The following is a 16,493-nucleotide window of genomic DNA, read 5'->3' on the forward strand; positions in this document are numbered from 1 at the left end:
ATGTTGGAAAGGTCCCATCAACGGCACACTTGAACATAGACCCCTTTTTAGAATATATAATGCCACAATTGTTCCCCTGAATATGAGTAGATACCCTGAAAGCAGAGATTGGTATGACCAATCACTGTTCTTTATTCCCAGTTCCGGACACATTTATAACCCATTGCTAATCAAATCTATTGACTCCTTATTAGATCAGTGTAATGAAAATGGACTTTTTCGCTCAGACCAAATTTTAGAAGATTTGTTAATGGTTTTGCTCTGTACTAACATTAAGATGGGATATTGTGTTCCATATCACCAACCCATACCTAAACCTGAGGGGGGCAGGTGGCACAGAGGACCTTATTCACCTATTCTTAGTAAAGAACCTGGCTTGTTCTTTATTTGTGGGAACAAGGCATATAAATATCTGCCTGTAGGTTGGACTGGAAGGTGTTCACTGGGACATGCAGTACCTGAGGGACTAACAGTACACCCTCATGTTGATGCCCCCAGAATAACAAATCTGGGAAGTTTTATACACCGATCCAAACGAAAGTTCACCTACAACCCCCTGATTGAACGGCCCTCTGGTTTTCACCGATTTACATGTGCACTTATACCTTGGTTAGGTATAACTGAGCTCGAGATGGCAATAGCAAACGTTTCTGGACAATTGGAAATTGCTCTTAATCATACTGCTGATGCATTAGGGCTTTTAAATGAACAACTTCAGTCTGTGGCCCGATATGCTCTGCAGAACAGAATAGCACTAGACGCTACCCTAGCCCAGCAAGGAGGAGTGTGTGCTGTCATCAACCAATCTTGTTGTTTTTATGTAAATCATTCAGGGCAAATAGAGCAAGATGTGGTTGCTATTAAAGGTGCAGTTAAAATTTTACATGCAGTGGCTGAGAATGGACAAACCTCATGGATGCAATGGTTAGCTCAACACTTGGGATTTTCCCTCTCCCCGTTTTTACATTCAGTTGTAAATACTGTTTTAACCATTTTAATTATTGTAATTGTTTTTTGTGTAACTTTATGTATTATGAAGCGTTTGATTCAAACTGCTCTTTCCTCCACACAAATCAGATACCTAGAGCTAAAAAGGGATCCTAACCAATTCCGCGAACCCTCATCCTCTAATTTGGTTGTTGGGTATTTCTAGATTTCCCCAAGGAGGGCAAGAGGTGCTGGCATCACCGCCACCTTGCAATCTGGGATGTAGTGTGGTGCATCAGGGGGTGGAATGTAGCCAGACAGCCAGCCCCCCCCCCCCCCCCTCAGACCAGCATTGCTGGAAACACACGGGAGCCAAAACAACAGGGCACTTAACATAAATTCCAGCACAGCCTTTGAAGCTGTGAGAAGCACAGGTGTCCTGCTACAATGTGCCTCTGGGAACATATACAACGATTAGGCTCACAGCAGACAGAGAAGCTGTGACAGACATGGCTCTTAGCCCCTACTAAATAGCGTGATGCACACACCCCAACATCCTAGGTGGGAAAATATTTACCCTGATAAAAGAAGTGTCCAGTAGTCGAAACTTATTGTTTCTCCCTTGCAAGTGTGAACTACTCTTGCGAGAGCTGGCGTCGCCCAGACAGACCAGCCCCAATTTGGCATAAGAAAGGAGAAAGAGAATAAAGGAGTACAGAGGTATAAGTATGGGACCTACAGCACCATGATTTTTGAGTGCTTTTCACTATCTATCTGCTGGTCAGATAAGTGACAGCCTCCCAAGGCTTCTGCAGCTAAGAGGGTCCCTAAGCCTTGTCCCTTATTCGTCTTTCCGCGGAATTGAGTGACCGATCCTGGCTTGGCACCGCTGGAATCGAGAGATGCAAGGAGGGTAAGAAGCACCCACACCTGATCTCCTATCTTTAGTGTACACATATTTTGAAATAGAGCTCTATACTTTGTTTTCTTTCTTTGGGATTGTGGCTTCAGTTTTGTAACTTGTTTGTGTGTGTAACATCTCTACATTTAAATAAGTAGGCACTAGCAATTTTGTAACCACATGATTAGAATCTAGTTTAATAAATTTTGGTAACCATTGTGCATAAGCCTGACTTGTTTCTCTGGTTTACTGTAAAGCAGCCAACACAATTAAAGAACCTCAGCCGTTTTGGCTATAAAGCCTGGCCATTAGGTGAGAGTACTAAGAGCCTAGCGTTGAGTTGTGCCGCCTCCACGGGGCAAACTCTTGGGGCACCTGTCAGTCAATCCTGGCTGCCCGCTGCGAAGGAGCTCTGAGCTCTAGCAGTTAAAGTCACGGGTGTGGAGAGGCTCTTAGTGCTGCCATTGGGGCACCTGTCAGTCAGTGTTGACTGCCCGCTGCGAAGGAGCTCTGAGCTCTAGCAGTTAAAGTCACGGGTGGTTAGGACCTTGGGGCATCCGTCAGCCTAGCCCGGGCTGCCCGCCGCGAAGGGACAGTGCGTCCTAGCGGTTAAAGTCACGGATGGTATAAACGGGCATAGCTGGCACCTCACCAAACATCCCTGGCCATCGGCTAACAGTAATGAAGCAGGGGGACTGTACCTTGGGTCTCCCACCTCACAGGTGGGTGCCCTTAGCAGGCTATAAAGTCATTCTCATTCTCTGGCCCAGTGCCCTTTTAAGTATTTATACACCATGGAAGAACTTCAACTGGAGAGGCTGTGGGAACACCCCATCAGCACATCCCATAGCTCTGTGGTTTCAGCATCCTCCTGAGAGCGACCCTGAGCCAATCCTTTCTCCTCATTAGGTAGAAGGGGGAACTGAACCTGTGTGTCCTGTATCCCAGGCTAGTGTTCTAGCCACTAGGCTAAAAGCCCCCACCACCTCCTTCTCTTGGGTCAAGATTTTGAATGGGACCCAATCCAGTAGGTGGCCACTGAGCACATCTACTGGATCAGGCCCCACATGTGAGAAAGGCACTTGTCTTCCTGTCTTCCCCATGTTTGTGGACCACACTAGGGATTAAGTGGGAGACAGGCATCCAGGCACTGAGAGGGAGACAGCAGCGTGCATGCCCGAAGACAGAACCATAGTTACCTAGAGAACTTTTACTCTAAACATTCAGGTGCCGAGTGAGTTTAGGCCCCTATAGGTTTAGGGGGCAGCTGAGTGGGAGCTTTGTGGACTGCAGTGGAGCCTAAGACTAAGATTTAGGCACCTAGGTACCTTTGTTGATCTGGGCCTTACTCAACCTTGAAACCTGCCAATGCGTGATATGAGCGCTCAACATGTGGAACAAATGACTGAAATGCAGAAAATCTGTAATTTGTTGTATGTCACAGAACAATTAATTGATTTTGCATTTTTAAGTATAAAACTTGTGTTAAAGGATGTTTTCTCACAATGTGAATTAAATACATCAATTTTTTAGAAAAGAAAATTGGAAAACCAAATCCTGCTGTATGCAACCATAAGGTCTCCCCTGCCCCCAATGGTAAACAACAGGGCTTGAGCCCTTGATCTTCAGAGAGGGAGGCCAGGCTTCTAATGCTTAAGCTGATATAAAGCCATTGATTTTGCGGCCAGAAGGAACTACTAAAACCATCTAGTCCAGGGCTGGGGAAACTTTTTGGCCCGAGGGCCACGTCTACGTGGGGAAATTGTATGCAGGGTCATGAATGTAGGGGTGGGGCAGGGGGTTGGGGTGCCTGAGGGAGTGTGGGGTCTGGGATGGGGTGCAGTGTGCAGGAAGGGACTCAGGGCAAGGGGTTGGGGTGCAGGAGGGGTGTGGCAGGAGGCTCAAGGCAGGGGGTTGGGGTGCAGGAGGGGTTCGGGGTACGGACTCTGGCCCAGCACTGCTTACCTTGAGTGGCTCCGGGGTGACAGTGGTGCGCAGCAGGGCTAAGGCAGTCTCCCTGCCTGCCCTGGCTCCGCGATGCTCCTGGAAGTGGCCAGCATGTCTGGCAGTGGCTCCTGGGGGTGGGGTGGGGCAGGTGGCTCCGCAGCCCGCTGCCCTCACCTGTGGGTGCCAAGCCCAAAGCTCCCATTGGCCACAATTCTCCATTCCTGGCCAATGGCAGCTGTGGGGGGGCGGTGCCTGCAGGTGAGGGCACCGCACGGAGCCCTCTGTCCCCGCCCCGGAGCCGGAGGGATGTGGTGCCGGCCACTTCCAGGAGTGGCGCGGGGCCAGGGCAGGCAGGGAGCCTGCCTTAGCCCAGCTGTGCCACAGAGCTGGCAATCCAACGGGCCGGATTGAAAGCCTTGATGGGCCGGGGCCGGCCTGCGGGCCATAATTTGCCCTCCCCTGATCTAGTCTGACCTCCAGTATAACTCCAGTATAACTGCATTAAGCCTGTGACTTATTAAACCTTAGTAACTAGTAACACAAAAGATGATTTATCAAGCATTCATGAACCTATACATATGGAAGAACTATACACAGTGATTTCATAATTCATGTTGCTTTATTACATTTTAAAAAGAGGTCCAAATTTAAGAAACAAGGAGACAGTGAAAATATTTTGGTAACATGATGTTTCTTGAAGAAATTATAACTTAGGTCAGATTGTCTGTTTTCCCTGGCACTACCAATTCACAACAAGCAGTTCAGGTTTAACCTCCAACTCAAAACACACTGAGAATTTCATCATTCCCATTAAAATACAAATGCTGGTGCCACCTCCACTGTGCTAGCCCTACATTCCATTATAATGTGTAGACACAGAGTGACTATATTAAATGGAGACATTTTTGGATAAATGTCATAATATGATGATGTGTTAAATGGAAAATTTGGTATTGCTTTAATAGTTGATTGACATACAGAACGTGTGAGAATGGGTTTTCTGGTTCTTTTATGTACTGGAACATTCTTGTTATGAAAAAGGGGATGATACCAGGGCGGTGTAATCGTGGGGAGTCCGGGGGGGGAAGGAATAGTGGGACGCACCCAATATCTTGTGGAGACAAGAGTATGGCCCACCTATGTTCCTCCTGTGCACATAAGCGGGGGGAGAAAATGAGAGTGCAATCCAGAGCAGGGGCTGGAGCAAATGCCAGAGAGCATGAAATCAGGCTGGTCACCAGGGAGAAGCCAGCAGATCTGGGCTCAGAAACCTGGCCCAGAAGAGGGGCAGGAGCACGTGTACCAGCTTCAGGTGCGGGCAAGCCCACCAATTGGGGGGAGAGGGGGAGGAAAGGGGGCAATTGTCCAGGGTCCCAGGAGATTTAAAAGGGCCCGGGAGCCCCTGGCTGCCGCTACTGTTGCAGTAACGGCGGTGAAAGCTGGGAGCCCCGGGCCCTTTTAAATCACCCTGGGGGGCCGCAGGGCTCCTACGGGCATGCACGACTGCTCTGCGCTCTGGAGAGCCCCACAGGCCAGCGCAGTCGGTCCCGGAAGTAACAGCGTCGTAACCCGGGCCCTGCCCCCGCCCCCCCCCCAAGAGCCCTGGACCTGTGGCCTGGAATTGCTCTCGGCGGGCTTGGGTGCGGGGGATAGGACAGTGCACTGGCACCTGGGCGGGAGCAGGAGGACATTGGTGCAGAGGGTGCCAGCTGCCAGGGGCGGGGACAAACTGGGCACCAGGTGCCAAGGAAGTTCCATTGGAACAGCAGTAAGAAATACTGAGATGCCCCTTCCCAGCCTGAAGCCAGCCCCTCTGTCCAGTCTCAGTAATTTCCCTGGCTATCCCTCCACGCCCCACATTCACAGGATGCTTTCCTCCAGTCCCCAGATGTTACCAGGGAATTTACTAACTGCCAGTGTGTGCAGACACCTGCTGGACATTACATATTATGTTGTTACAAAGTACATTATGATCACATGATCAGTTCTGGATACCTTATTAGCATAGGGAAGTTGACAAATTTCAGGGAGTTCAAATAATCAGCTTTTCTCTTTCTTTCACAAAGTATCAAAACTTTGTTTACCTGTCATTTATTTTCTGATATAAAATAAGACAAATAACTTATTTGAAACTGTTTACTTACCCCATCCTATCACAATATATCTTTTCAGCAGTAGCCTTTCAGAGAGCACAGCAGTCACCAATAACGTGTGGAGATATAGTCCTTCAACTAAAAGCCAAAAATAATTTGCACCAACAAAGTAATGCAAGAAAAACTGGGAAGTCCTGCAAATGGTTAAAATCTGCAGAAATAAGACATCAGGAAGTATTTAATAATAGTAATTAATTACACATTGTAGTACTGTAAAATCTCTGAAAAGAACTGTTGCTCTTATGTCATATTTTATATCCTTTAAAAATTAACAGTTTTAATAAATATTTGGTTCAGTCAGACACCCTTCTGCAGCTTTAATTGGGTTGCTGCACTTCCATGATGAGGTCCCAGCTGTGTGCCATTGGGAATAGATCAAACCTCTGATGTCATCTGCAGCCAAAACCAGCTAATCAGAATATATATTTGTCTCCAACATGCTAAAAACGGGGTGTGTGTGTGTGTGTGTGTGATTCCAAAAAAACAACCAAGTGCCTCATGTGGGCCAGGCATGCTGTGGGGATTCACACATACACCATGATTTCTTAGAAGAAGATGCCACACAACTAACAGGAAGCTTGGGGAGGGACTGGATCTCTCTGTCCTTGTCTATGAAGAAATGTAGGGAAATCTCTTTCCACTGCTCTAGCATTAATGCAGCTCAGCCATTTCTAGTGCAACCTTTGAAAGGGTTTATTCTTTTAGGATGATTCCTAAGTACGTTCTTTGAAACTTATTGATGGACCCTAATACCCAGGTAGGGGGAACACCAGGAGAAGTCCATACAAGGAACAGCCATATTATCTGATTAAGGAGCTCATGCATGAGCTGAGTACATTGTAGGGAGGGGACCTATTCATTTTCAGGCTCTTTGCACAGGTACTATGGAGGAAAACAGTTTGGAAGAGTCATCTGAGGGAAGGGCTTGGAAGGAGACCCCATTGACCAGAAGGCATGGGATGCATTGTCCTAGGGATAGGAGTTCAACAACCACCACTCTTAAGAGGAGGAGACGGGTGGTGGTGGTCAGGAACTCTCACCTAAAGGTCCTCCATCTGCCATTCAGACTGGGAAACTCGAGAAGTGTGCTGCTTTCCTGGAGCTAGAACTCAGGATGTGACGGACAGTCTGCCGAGACTGATCAAGCCTTTGGACCGCTACCCCTTCCTGCTTTTCCATGTGGGCACCAATGACCTTGAGCGGGTCACTGAAGACTCTGGGAAGAAGGATAAAGGAGTTGAGGCGCATGTCAAGTTCTCGTCCATCTTCCCTGTTGAAGGAAAAGGCCCAGGTAGGGACCATCGAATTTTGGAGGTAAATGCATGGTTATGCAGATGGTGTCGGAGAGAGGGCTCTGATTCTTTGACCATGAGCTGTTGTTCCAGGAAGAAGGATTGCCAGGAAGAGATGGGATCCACCTAATGAAGAGAGGGAAAAGCATCTTCACAGGCAGACTTGCTAACTAGTGAGGAGGGCTTTAAACTAGGTTCGCCGGGAGATGGAGACCTAAGCTCTGAGGTAAGTGGGGAAGTGAGATACTGGGAGGAAACACAAGGAGACCTCCTGATTCAAGGCAATCAGCTAGCAGGGCAATGGGCTAGTTATCTTAGGTGCCTGTACACAAACTCAAGAAGCCTGGGAAAGAAGCAGGAAGAATTGGAAGTCCTGGCACAGTCAAGGAACTATGATGTGATTGGAATAACAGAGACTTGGTAGGGTAACTCACAAGACTGGAGCACTGTCATGATGGGAATAAACTGTTCAGGAAGGACAGGTGGGGGAGAAAAGGTGAAGGAGTTGCACTGTCTGTAAGAGAGCAGTACGATTGCTCAGAGCTCCAGTATGAAACTGGAGAAAAGCCTGTTAAGAGTCTTTGGGTTAAATTTAGAGGTGAGAGCAACAAGGGTGATGTCATGGTGGGCATCTGCTATAGACCACCAGACCGGGAGGATGAGGTGGACAAGACTTTTTTCAGACAACTAATAGAAGTTTCCAGATCACAGGTCGTGGTTCTCATGGGGCACTTCAGTCACCCTGACATCTGCTGGGAGAGCAATATAGCAGTGCACAGAAAATGCAGGAAGTTTTTGGAGAGTGTTGGGGACAACTTCTTGGTGCAAGTGCTGGAGGACCCAACTAGGGGCTGTGCTACTCTTGACCTGCTGCTCACAAACAGGAAAGAACTGGTACCAGAAGTAGAGGTGGGTGGCAACCTGGGCAGCAGTGACCATGAGATGGTCGAGTTCAGGATCCTGACAAAAGGAAGAAAGGAGAGCAGCAAAATACAGATCCTGGACTTGAGAAAAGCAGACTTTGACTCCTTCAGGGAACTGATGGGCAGGATCCCCTGAAAGGCTAATATGAGGGGGAAAGGAGTCCAGGAGAGCTGGCTGTATTTTAAAGAAGCCTTATTGAGGGTGCAGGAACAAGCCATACCTATGTGCAGAAAGAATAGTAAATATGGCAGGCGACCAACTTGGCTTAACAGATAAATCTTCAGTGAGCTTAAACACAAAAAGGAACCTTACAAGAAGTGGAAACTTGGACAGATGACTAGGGAGGAGTATAAAAATATTGCTCAAGAATGCAGGGGTATAATCAGGAAGGCCAAAGCACAATTGGAGTTGCAGCTAGCAAGGGATGTGAAGGGTAACATGAAAGGTTTCTGCAGGTATATTAGCAACAAGAAGAAGGTCAGGGAAAGTGTGGGACCCTTACTGAATGGGGGAGGCAACCTAGTGACAGATGATGTGGAAAAAGCTTAAGTACTCAATGCTTTTTTGGCCTCAGTCTTCACAGACAAGGTCAGCTCTCAGACTGCTGCACTGGGCAGCACAGTTTGGGGAAGAGGTGAGCAGCCCTCGGTGGTGAAGAACAGGTTAAGGACTATTTAGAAAAGCTGGACATGCACAACTCCATGGGGCTAGATGCAATGCATCCGAGGGTGCTGAGGGAGTTGGCTGATGTGATTGCAGAGCTGCTGGCGATTATCTCTGAAAACTCATGGCAATTGGGGGAGGTCCCAGACGATTGGAAAAAGGCAAATATAGTGCCAATCTTTAAAAAGGGAAAGGAGGAGAATCCAGGGAACTACAGACTGATCAGCCTCACCTCAGTCCCCAGGAAAATCATGGAGCACGTCCTCAAGAAATCCATTTTGAACCACTTGGAGGAGAGGAAGGTGATCAGGAACAGTCAACATGGATTCACCAAGGGCAAGTCATGCCTGACCAACCTGATTGCCTCCTATGATGAGATAACTGGCTCTGTGGATATGGGGAAAGCGGTGGATGTCATATACCTTGACTTTAGCAAAGCTTTTGATATGGTCTCCCACAGTATTCTTGCCAGCAAGTTAAAGAAGTATGGATTGGATGAATGGACTATAAGGTGGATAGAAAGCTGGCTAGATCGTCAGGCTCAACAGGAAGTGATCAAGGACTTAATGTCTAGTTGGCAGCCGATATCAAGTGGAGTGCCCCAGGGGTCGGTCCTAGGGCCAGTTTTGTTCAACATCTTCATTAATGATCCGATGATGGGATGGATTGAACCCTCAGCAAGTTTGCAGATTACACTAATCTGGGGGGAGAGGTAGATATGCGGAGGGTAGGGATAGGGTCCAGAGGGACCTAGACAAATTGGATGAGTGGGCCAAAAGAAATCTGATGAGGTTTAACAAGAACAAGTGTAGAGTCCTGCACTTAGGAAGGAAGAATTCCGTGCACTGGTACAGGCTGGTGACCAACTGGCTAAGCAGCAGTTCTGCAAAAAAGGACCTGTGGATTACAGTGGACGAGAAGCTGGATATGAGTCAATTGTGTGCCCTCGTTGCCAGGAAGGCTAATGGCATATTGGGCTGCATTAGTAGGAGCATTGCCAACAGATCAAAGGAAGTGATTATTCCCCTCTATTCAGCACTGGTGAGGCCACATCTGGAATATTGCAACCAGTTTTGGGCCCCCCACTATAGAAAGGATGTGGACAAATTGGAGAGAGTCCAGCGGAGGGCAACAAAAATGGTTAGAGAGCTGGGGCACATGACTTACGAAGAGAGGTTGAGAGAACTAGGCTTATTTGGTCTGCAGAAAAGAAGTGAGTGTGTGTGTGGGGGGGGAATTTGATAGCAGCCCTCAATTACCCGAAGGGGGGTTCCAAAGAGGATGGAGCTAGGCTGTTCTCAGTGGTGGCAGATGACAGAACAAGGAGCAATGATCTCAAGTTGCAGTGGGGGAGGTCTAGTTTGGATATTAGGAAAAAACTATTTCACTAGGAGGGAGGTGAAGCACTGGAATGGGTTGTCTAAAGAGGTGGTGGAATCTCCATCCTTCGAAGTTTTTAAGGCCTGGCTTGACAAAGCCCTGGCTGGGATGATTTAGTTGGGGTTGGTCCTGCTTTGAGTCGGGAGTTGGACTATATGACCTCCTGAGGTCTCTTCCAACCCTAATCTTCTATGATCACCACAAAAAGAAATACGCACTACTAGAGGTATCCAATTGCTATCAGGTACTCAGCATGGCAGCTGTAGGAAATATCTCTGAAGATTCAGCTGGGAAATGACAACTATCAACACTATTAACCAGCACAGTGTGCTTACTATTCATTTTTCTTATGATCATATCTAAATCAAATAAATATAAATTCTGAACCAGAATTTTACCCTTATTCTCCATGAACACTATTTCCTATTTTCATAATTCACCTCTTAGCATCTAAAACCTGCTTTCCTAAGGGAAACTGTTTTGCAACTTTTGCAGAACAAATTATACTATTAACAATGAACTAAAATAGAATTACCTCAGAACTGAAGTAGGAAATCCATCCAGTTTCATTATTTGGTCTTTTTGAATAAGTATTATGGTATATGGTATCTTTTATAAGAACTGCTGTGGCTCGCAGTATAAACGAAGCAAATAAATTTATATGGATGTAGTTTCTAGTGCAGTGAAGTTTTCTGTGGAAGTACAAAAAGAAATGCCCCTTTTTATGAATTCTTTAGAATAAATTTCATTATGAACAATATAATTGTATTCATATTATAGCCATCAACAGATATTGCTCAAGAATTATATTTGCATAGTAAATGTATATAGTTACATCTTACATGGAATTATAAGCTGTTACTTGAAAAAAGAATCCATAAATTGTTAAATTCCAGAATACAAGACATGTTCTAGTAATGTTGGTTGACACTAACCTGAGGAGCAGAAGTATGAGTAGAGCTAATACAAGGGAAGTGAGAGACAAGCAGTATCCAACCGTGTATAGTAGCTGTAGTGTGGAAAGTAACATGTGTTCTTCTTCCTAATCATAAGAATAACAGAGAAAAATAAATAAGTCGCACAAGTGTGGGAAAAAGAAAAGGAGTACTTGTGGCACCTTAGAGACTAACCAGTTTATTTGAGCATGAGCTTTCGTGAGCTACAGCTCACTTCATCGGATGCATAGCATATCGTGGAAACTGCAGCCTGGCCCAGCAGATGGGGCACTAGCCTAGGAGTTAAGACGTTAGGGTTCTATTATTTGTCCCTTGGGCAAGTCACTTAACTGCTCCAAACTTCAGTTTCCCCATCTGTAAATGACCCTCCTCCGTAACCCATGTGAGATCATGGAAAGCCAGGTATAATTAGCAGGTTTTAAAATTTGAAATAATTTAATATTTGGAATAGGCACATTGGGTCTAATTTTGAAAATTGTGTATGCACTACTGTGAGCCTAATTTCTTCCAACAGCCACCATGATTACATATGCAAATTGGGCTCTAGGGTATGAAGATAGCCAAATAAATTCATAACTTCTAATGCTGGGAAGAAATTTTTCATCAAAACAGTTTTCTATCAGAAAATGTCATTCTGTTTAAACTAAAATTGTTCATGAAATCACAAGAATTTTAATGACAATTCCTGTGTAAATTTTTAAATGGCAAATTTCATTTGAGAAAATTTTGAAATTTTATTTCCAAACAAAATTTTCTTTTAAAAATGTATTTTCATTTTTACATTATTTTATGACGTCAGTAATAGTAGTAGTGCATAATATGACATGTTACGGCATAATAGTCAAAATGTTATTTCCTTTCCTTTTAGTTTTAGTTTAGTTTTAAAATAATTAAGGATAGATGCTGTTTAGGACTAATTGAAACATCTTATTTTCTAGCCCATGGTTTCTCCTGTTTGTGTTGTGAGGCAACAGTTTCACATTTGGAACAAGAAAAGAAGATAAGCACTCAGTGTACTAATTACAGCAGCAAGCTTCTTTCAATATCTTAGAAATATGATTGCAGGGTAACATAAATATAATAAAAGTGATTAAAAATGGGAAAAAATTCATTTTGAATCTAAATTTTGAAATTTTCCAAAATTTTTTTCCAGAATTTCCATTTTGTAGAACAATTCTAAATATTTGTTTTGCCCTGATTCAGAATGAAACACATTTTGAAGTGTTGAAATTTCTGGTGAAACAGAAATTCTGAGTTTCAACCAGCTCTAATTACTCATTTGAAATGACCTAATTCTGCATGAAGCACAATAACCATTTGTGCAAAATGGGTGAACAGTTGAACATGCATTTTTGGGTGGGCAGTTTTGAAAATCAGGTCTATCATGTGCAATCATTTTCAGCACCACTTACACAGGTTTTGTTTCTAAACTCAAGATGAAAATAAGGATGAATAAAAAGGAGAAATTAATGTGTGAGCACGTCGAGTGATATGGAACAGGACATCTGAGCTGGAATGAGTGTGCACCAATTTTTCTTTTATCTTTTCATTTAACATTTTATTTCTTTCGTTCCTGTTTCTGATTCATTTTGTAATTATTGGAGATACTCAATAATTAATTACACCAAACTCCTAAGGTGTCAGTAGTGTTACAGGTCTACTGCAACTCAGAGGCAAGTGGTTCAGTGCTTTGGCAGCCAGGTGTTGTGGGCATTAGCTCTGGTGGATCCCAGTAACCACTCAGATACATGGTAAGTGAAAGGCTATTTTATTAGGGTTGGCAGGAAAGGGGAATACCTCAGGTACAGAGGCTTAAATGGTTACACTCCAAAGTGAGCAATAGTGGTAAATGTTTGGGTCCCTGGGACAGTCCAATTGAGAGTCAGGATTCTTCAAGCCTAGTGGTTAGGGTGCCTTCTCCAGTCCAGTCTTTATTCAAGTAAACAGAAGCTTGAGGTTTTCCAGGACAGGCTGTTATTGTCTCCGATTGGGGCTACTCTGCACCCAGCCCTTGCTGTTCCGCCATAAGTCCCACACAGACCCACACACATCTGTCACATCCAGAGCAACAGCCTGTTCCACACATGGCTCTGCACATAGTTCCTGGGGGGTTCCTCTTTGCATTCAGCTTCTCTGCAGCTCCTGGCTAGCCATGCGGCCACCACTTCCAAACAGAGCTCATCCACTTCTGTGTGAGGACGTTTCCCCTTACCTGGCCACAGGAAGGGGAAGTGGGAGGGAGCTAATGCTGCTTAGCTGATCCAGCACAATGTATTTACTTTTCTAGCTCAAGTAAAGCTTCTCTTCGGGAAACAAACTGAAAAATTCTATAGACAGAGGACAACTCCACCCTACGGACTACTCACTAAACCCCTATATGGATTGCAATGATTTATTGTCCAGCCTGGTAATCATATCTTCTTCTGAACAATGTCACTGTTTCCACTGATGGTTCAAGTGCATTGGCTTGGATGTTATCACCTTCATCATTGTCATATAGCTGTTTCTAACTAACTCGAGTTGGTGGCCATACCCTTGAGAGGGCATAGTGGTGGAGTCTGCCATAATATGCTTTCTGGTATTTTTCCATGACGCAGAAGAAAATACATCTGCCACTTTGTGAGAGGAAAATAGGATAGAGATAATGGAACAATAGAGCCAGCAGGGAGCAATGTGGGTGCTGGAGATTCCCAGCATGCTGTCTTTAGAAGTCCATCTCCATGTTGACACACAGCAGCAGCAGTACAAAATCCAGCACCAAGGAACAGAATGAGCTGACAGTATGGGCATAGGAGTTTTCCACCTCTGAATTAGACGAAATAAATGGTTGATTTATCCGCTGTTGGTAGATACTAGCCATGAATCTGACCCAACCAATTGATATCGCACCCAGGTAAAAGCAGGTCCAGCACAAACAGAAGGAGCAGGTACAGATGAACCAAGGTGAACAGAAGCAGAAACAGGGCTCAGGGGACAGGTATATCAGAGCAAGTGCATCTTCCTGTGATACAGAGAACCAGTGCAAGCAATGCAGACAGATACCCATGGGAGATCCAGCAAACACTTGCCAAGAGCAGAGCAAGGGTACAGCATAGAATCACAGAAGATTAGGGTTGGAAGAGATCTCAGGAGGTCATCTAGTCCAACCCCCTGCTCAAAGCCCAATTAAATCATTCCAACCAGGGCTTTTTCAAGCTGGGACGTAATAACCTCTAAGGATGGAGATTCCACCACTTCCCTAGGTAACCCATTCCAGTGCTTCACCTCCCTCCTAGTGAAATAGTTTTTCCTAATATCCAACCTAGACCTCCCGCACTGCAACTTGAGACCATTGCTCCTTGTTCTGTCCTCTGCCACCACTGAGAACAGCCTAGCTCCTCTTGGAAGCCCCCTTCACGTAATTGAAGGCTGCTATCAAATCCCCCCTCACTCTTCTCTTCTGCAGATTAAATAAGCCCAGTTCCCTCAGCCTCTCCTCATAAGTCATTTGCCCCAGCCCCCTGATCATTTTCTTTGCCTTCCACTGGACTCTCTCCAATTTGTCCATATCCTTTCTGTAGTGGGGGGCCCAAAACTGGACGCAATACTCCAGATGTGGCCTCACCAGTGCTGAATAGAAGGGAATAATCACTTTCCCCGATCTGCTGGCAATGCTCCTACTAATGCAGCCCAATATGCCATTAGCCTTCTTGGCAACAAGGGCACACTGTTGACCATATCCAGCTTCTCATCCACTGTAATCCCCAGGTCCTTTTCTGCAGAACTGCAGTTTAGCCAGTCATCTGCAAACTTGCTGAGGGTTCAGTCCATCCCATCATCCAGATCATTAATGAAGATGTTGAATGAAACCAGCCCCAGGACCGACCCCTGGGGCAGTCTGCTTATATCAGCTGCCAACTAGACATCAAGCCATTGATCACTACCCATTGAGCCCAACGATCTAGCCAGCTTTCTATCCACCTGATAGTCCATTCATCCAATCCATACATCTTTAACTTGCTGGCAAGAATACTGTGGGAGACCGTAGCACACACTGTGACAGCCTTAGCAGGTTCAGGAGTAGCAAGTTGATTTGCTGAGGCCTCACACAGCCTTTGGGAAGCAAAAATCTACCAAGGCCACACTGGAAAATCTGTGGTGTTGTACTAGTAGGTTTGACACCCTCCTCTCTTACCCACATTTAAGACCTTGGAAAATCAGTGCACAGCTGATATCTCTCAGACACTGTCTAGCTTCAGGTATATCTAAAAATGAATCTGGTTCTGTCAGATTAGAGTGCCATCTACAATCGGAAATCATGAACCAAGCATGGAAGTGGAAACAGAGGCACAGAAAGATGAAGTGACTTCTTCACCATCACACAGCAAGGCAGCAATTGTGCTGGAATTAGAACCTTGGTTTCTTGACCCTTAGCCCTATCACTGTTCTCTGAACCACACTGTGCTTAGTATGAGGAGAGAATTCCTCAGTGGGGATTGTGATATTATCTGATTAAAATATGACCATATAGATCATTGTTGCAACCACTGTTGTATATTTGCAACAAATCTTGTACAAAATGTGACATGTAAGATGTTTATGATAAGGTTATGATTTGCAGGTTATGATTATGCTATCTGTACGTATTTATCATTTTTGTATTTAAAGTTATGAATATTGGCTTTATACGTGGATTTCAAATGTTTGCACCTGGGGTAATGCCCACAAGATAGTTAGCCAGCACATCTTGGAGGAACTATTCAAATTAAGTGGCACATCAAGAAACACTTGACTGACAATGGACCATGGGAGACGCCCATGTACACTGAATGGACTGTCCTGCAAACATGCTGTTTGAGATATAGGTAATGGCTTCTACTGTGTCCAAACCTTCATGAATGGCCATGTGACTTGCACATGTGACTCCAAAAGCTATCTTGTCACCTGTAATTTTCCACTAGCTGTGCTGAGGCCTTTGTTTGAAACAATGTGTTTTACTCCACATGGCAGAAGATATAAAAGGCCTTGGAAACTCCTCCATTTTGCCTCTTTCCTGCTCAAACCTCTGGAATAAGAACTATACTAATGGGAGCATTCTAACCAATGGCCTGAGCACTTTCCAATGATAATTTGGAAGCAGCCAGAGACTTAACTTAAACCAGCAGTTTATTCCATCACTGCTACAAGCCTGAACCAAGAACCTTGCATTTATTGTATGTATTTGATTCCTTTAACCAATTTTAACTCTCACCTACCTTCCTTCCTTTCTTTCAATAAACCTTAAGATTTTAGATTGGCATCAGCATGATTTTTGGGTAAGTTCTAAGTTATATATTGACCTGGGAGTGTGGCTGGTCCTTTGGGATCAGAA

General features: G+C 45.0%; 1 protein-coding gene across 1 annotated transcript in view; it reads right to left on the reverse strand.

Moving 5' to 3' along the window:
- GLP2R (glucagon like peptide 2 receptor) overlaps nt 1–16,493 on the reverse strand; it is a 128,886-nt gene that overhangs the window by 86,148 nt on the left and 26,245 nt on the right. The window contains exons 5-7 of the mRNA XM_043528476.1: nt 11,123–11,229; nt 10,723–10,879; nt 5,920–6,079 (exon numbers count right to left, since the gene is read on the reverse strand). Coding sequence (XP_043384411.1) covers nt 5,920–6,079; nt 10,723–10,879; nt 11,123–11,229 — 424 coding nt within the window. The remainder of the gene's footprint in view (nt 1–5,919; nt 6,080–10,722; nt 10,880–11,122; nt 11,230–16,493) is intronic.

Source organism: Chelonia mydas, chromosome 14, assembly GCF_015237465.2.
Source record: "Chelonia mydas isolate rCheMyd1 chromosome 14, rCheMyd1.pri.v2, whole genome shotgun sequence".
Taxonomy (NCBI): domain Eukaryota; kingdom Metazoa; phylum Chordata; order Testudines; family Cheloniidae; genus Chelonia; species Chelonia mydas.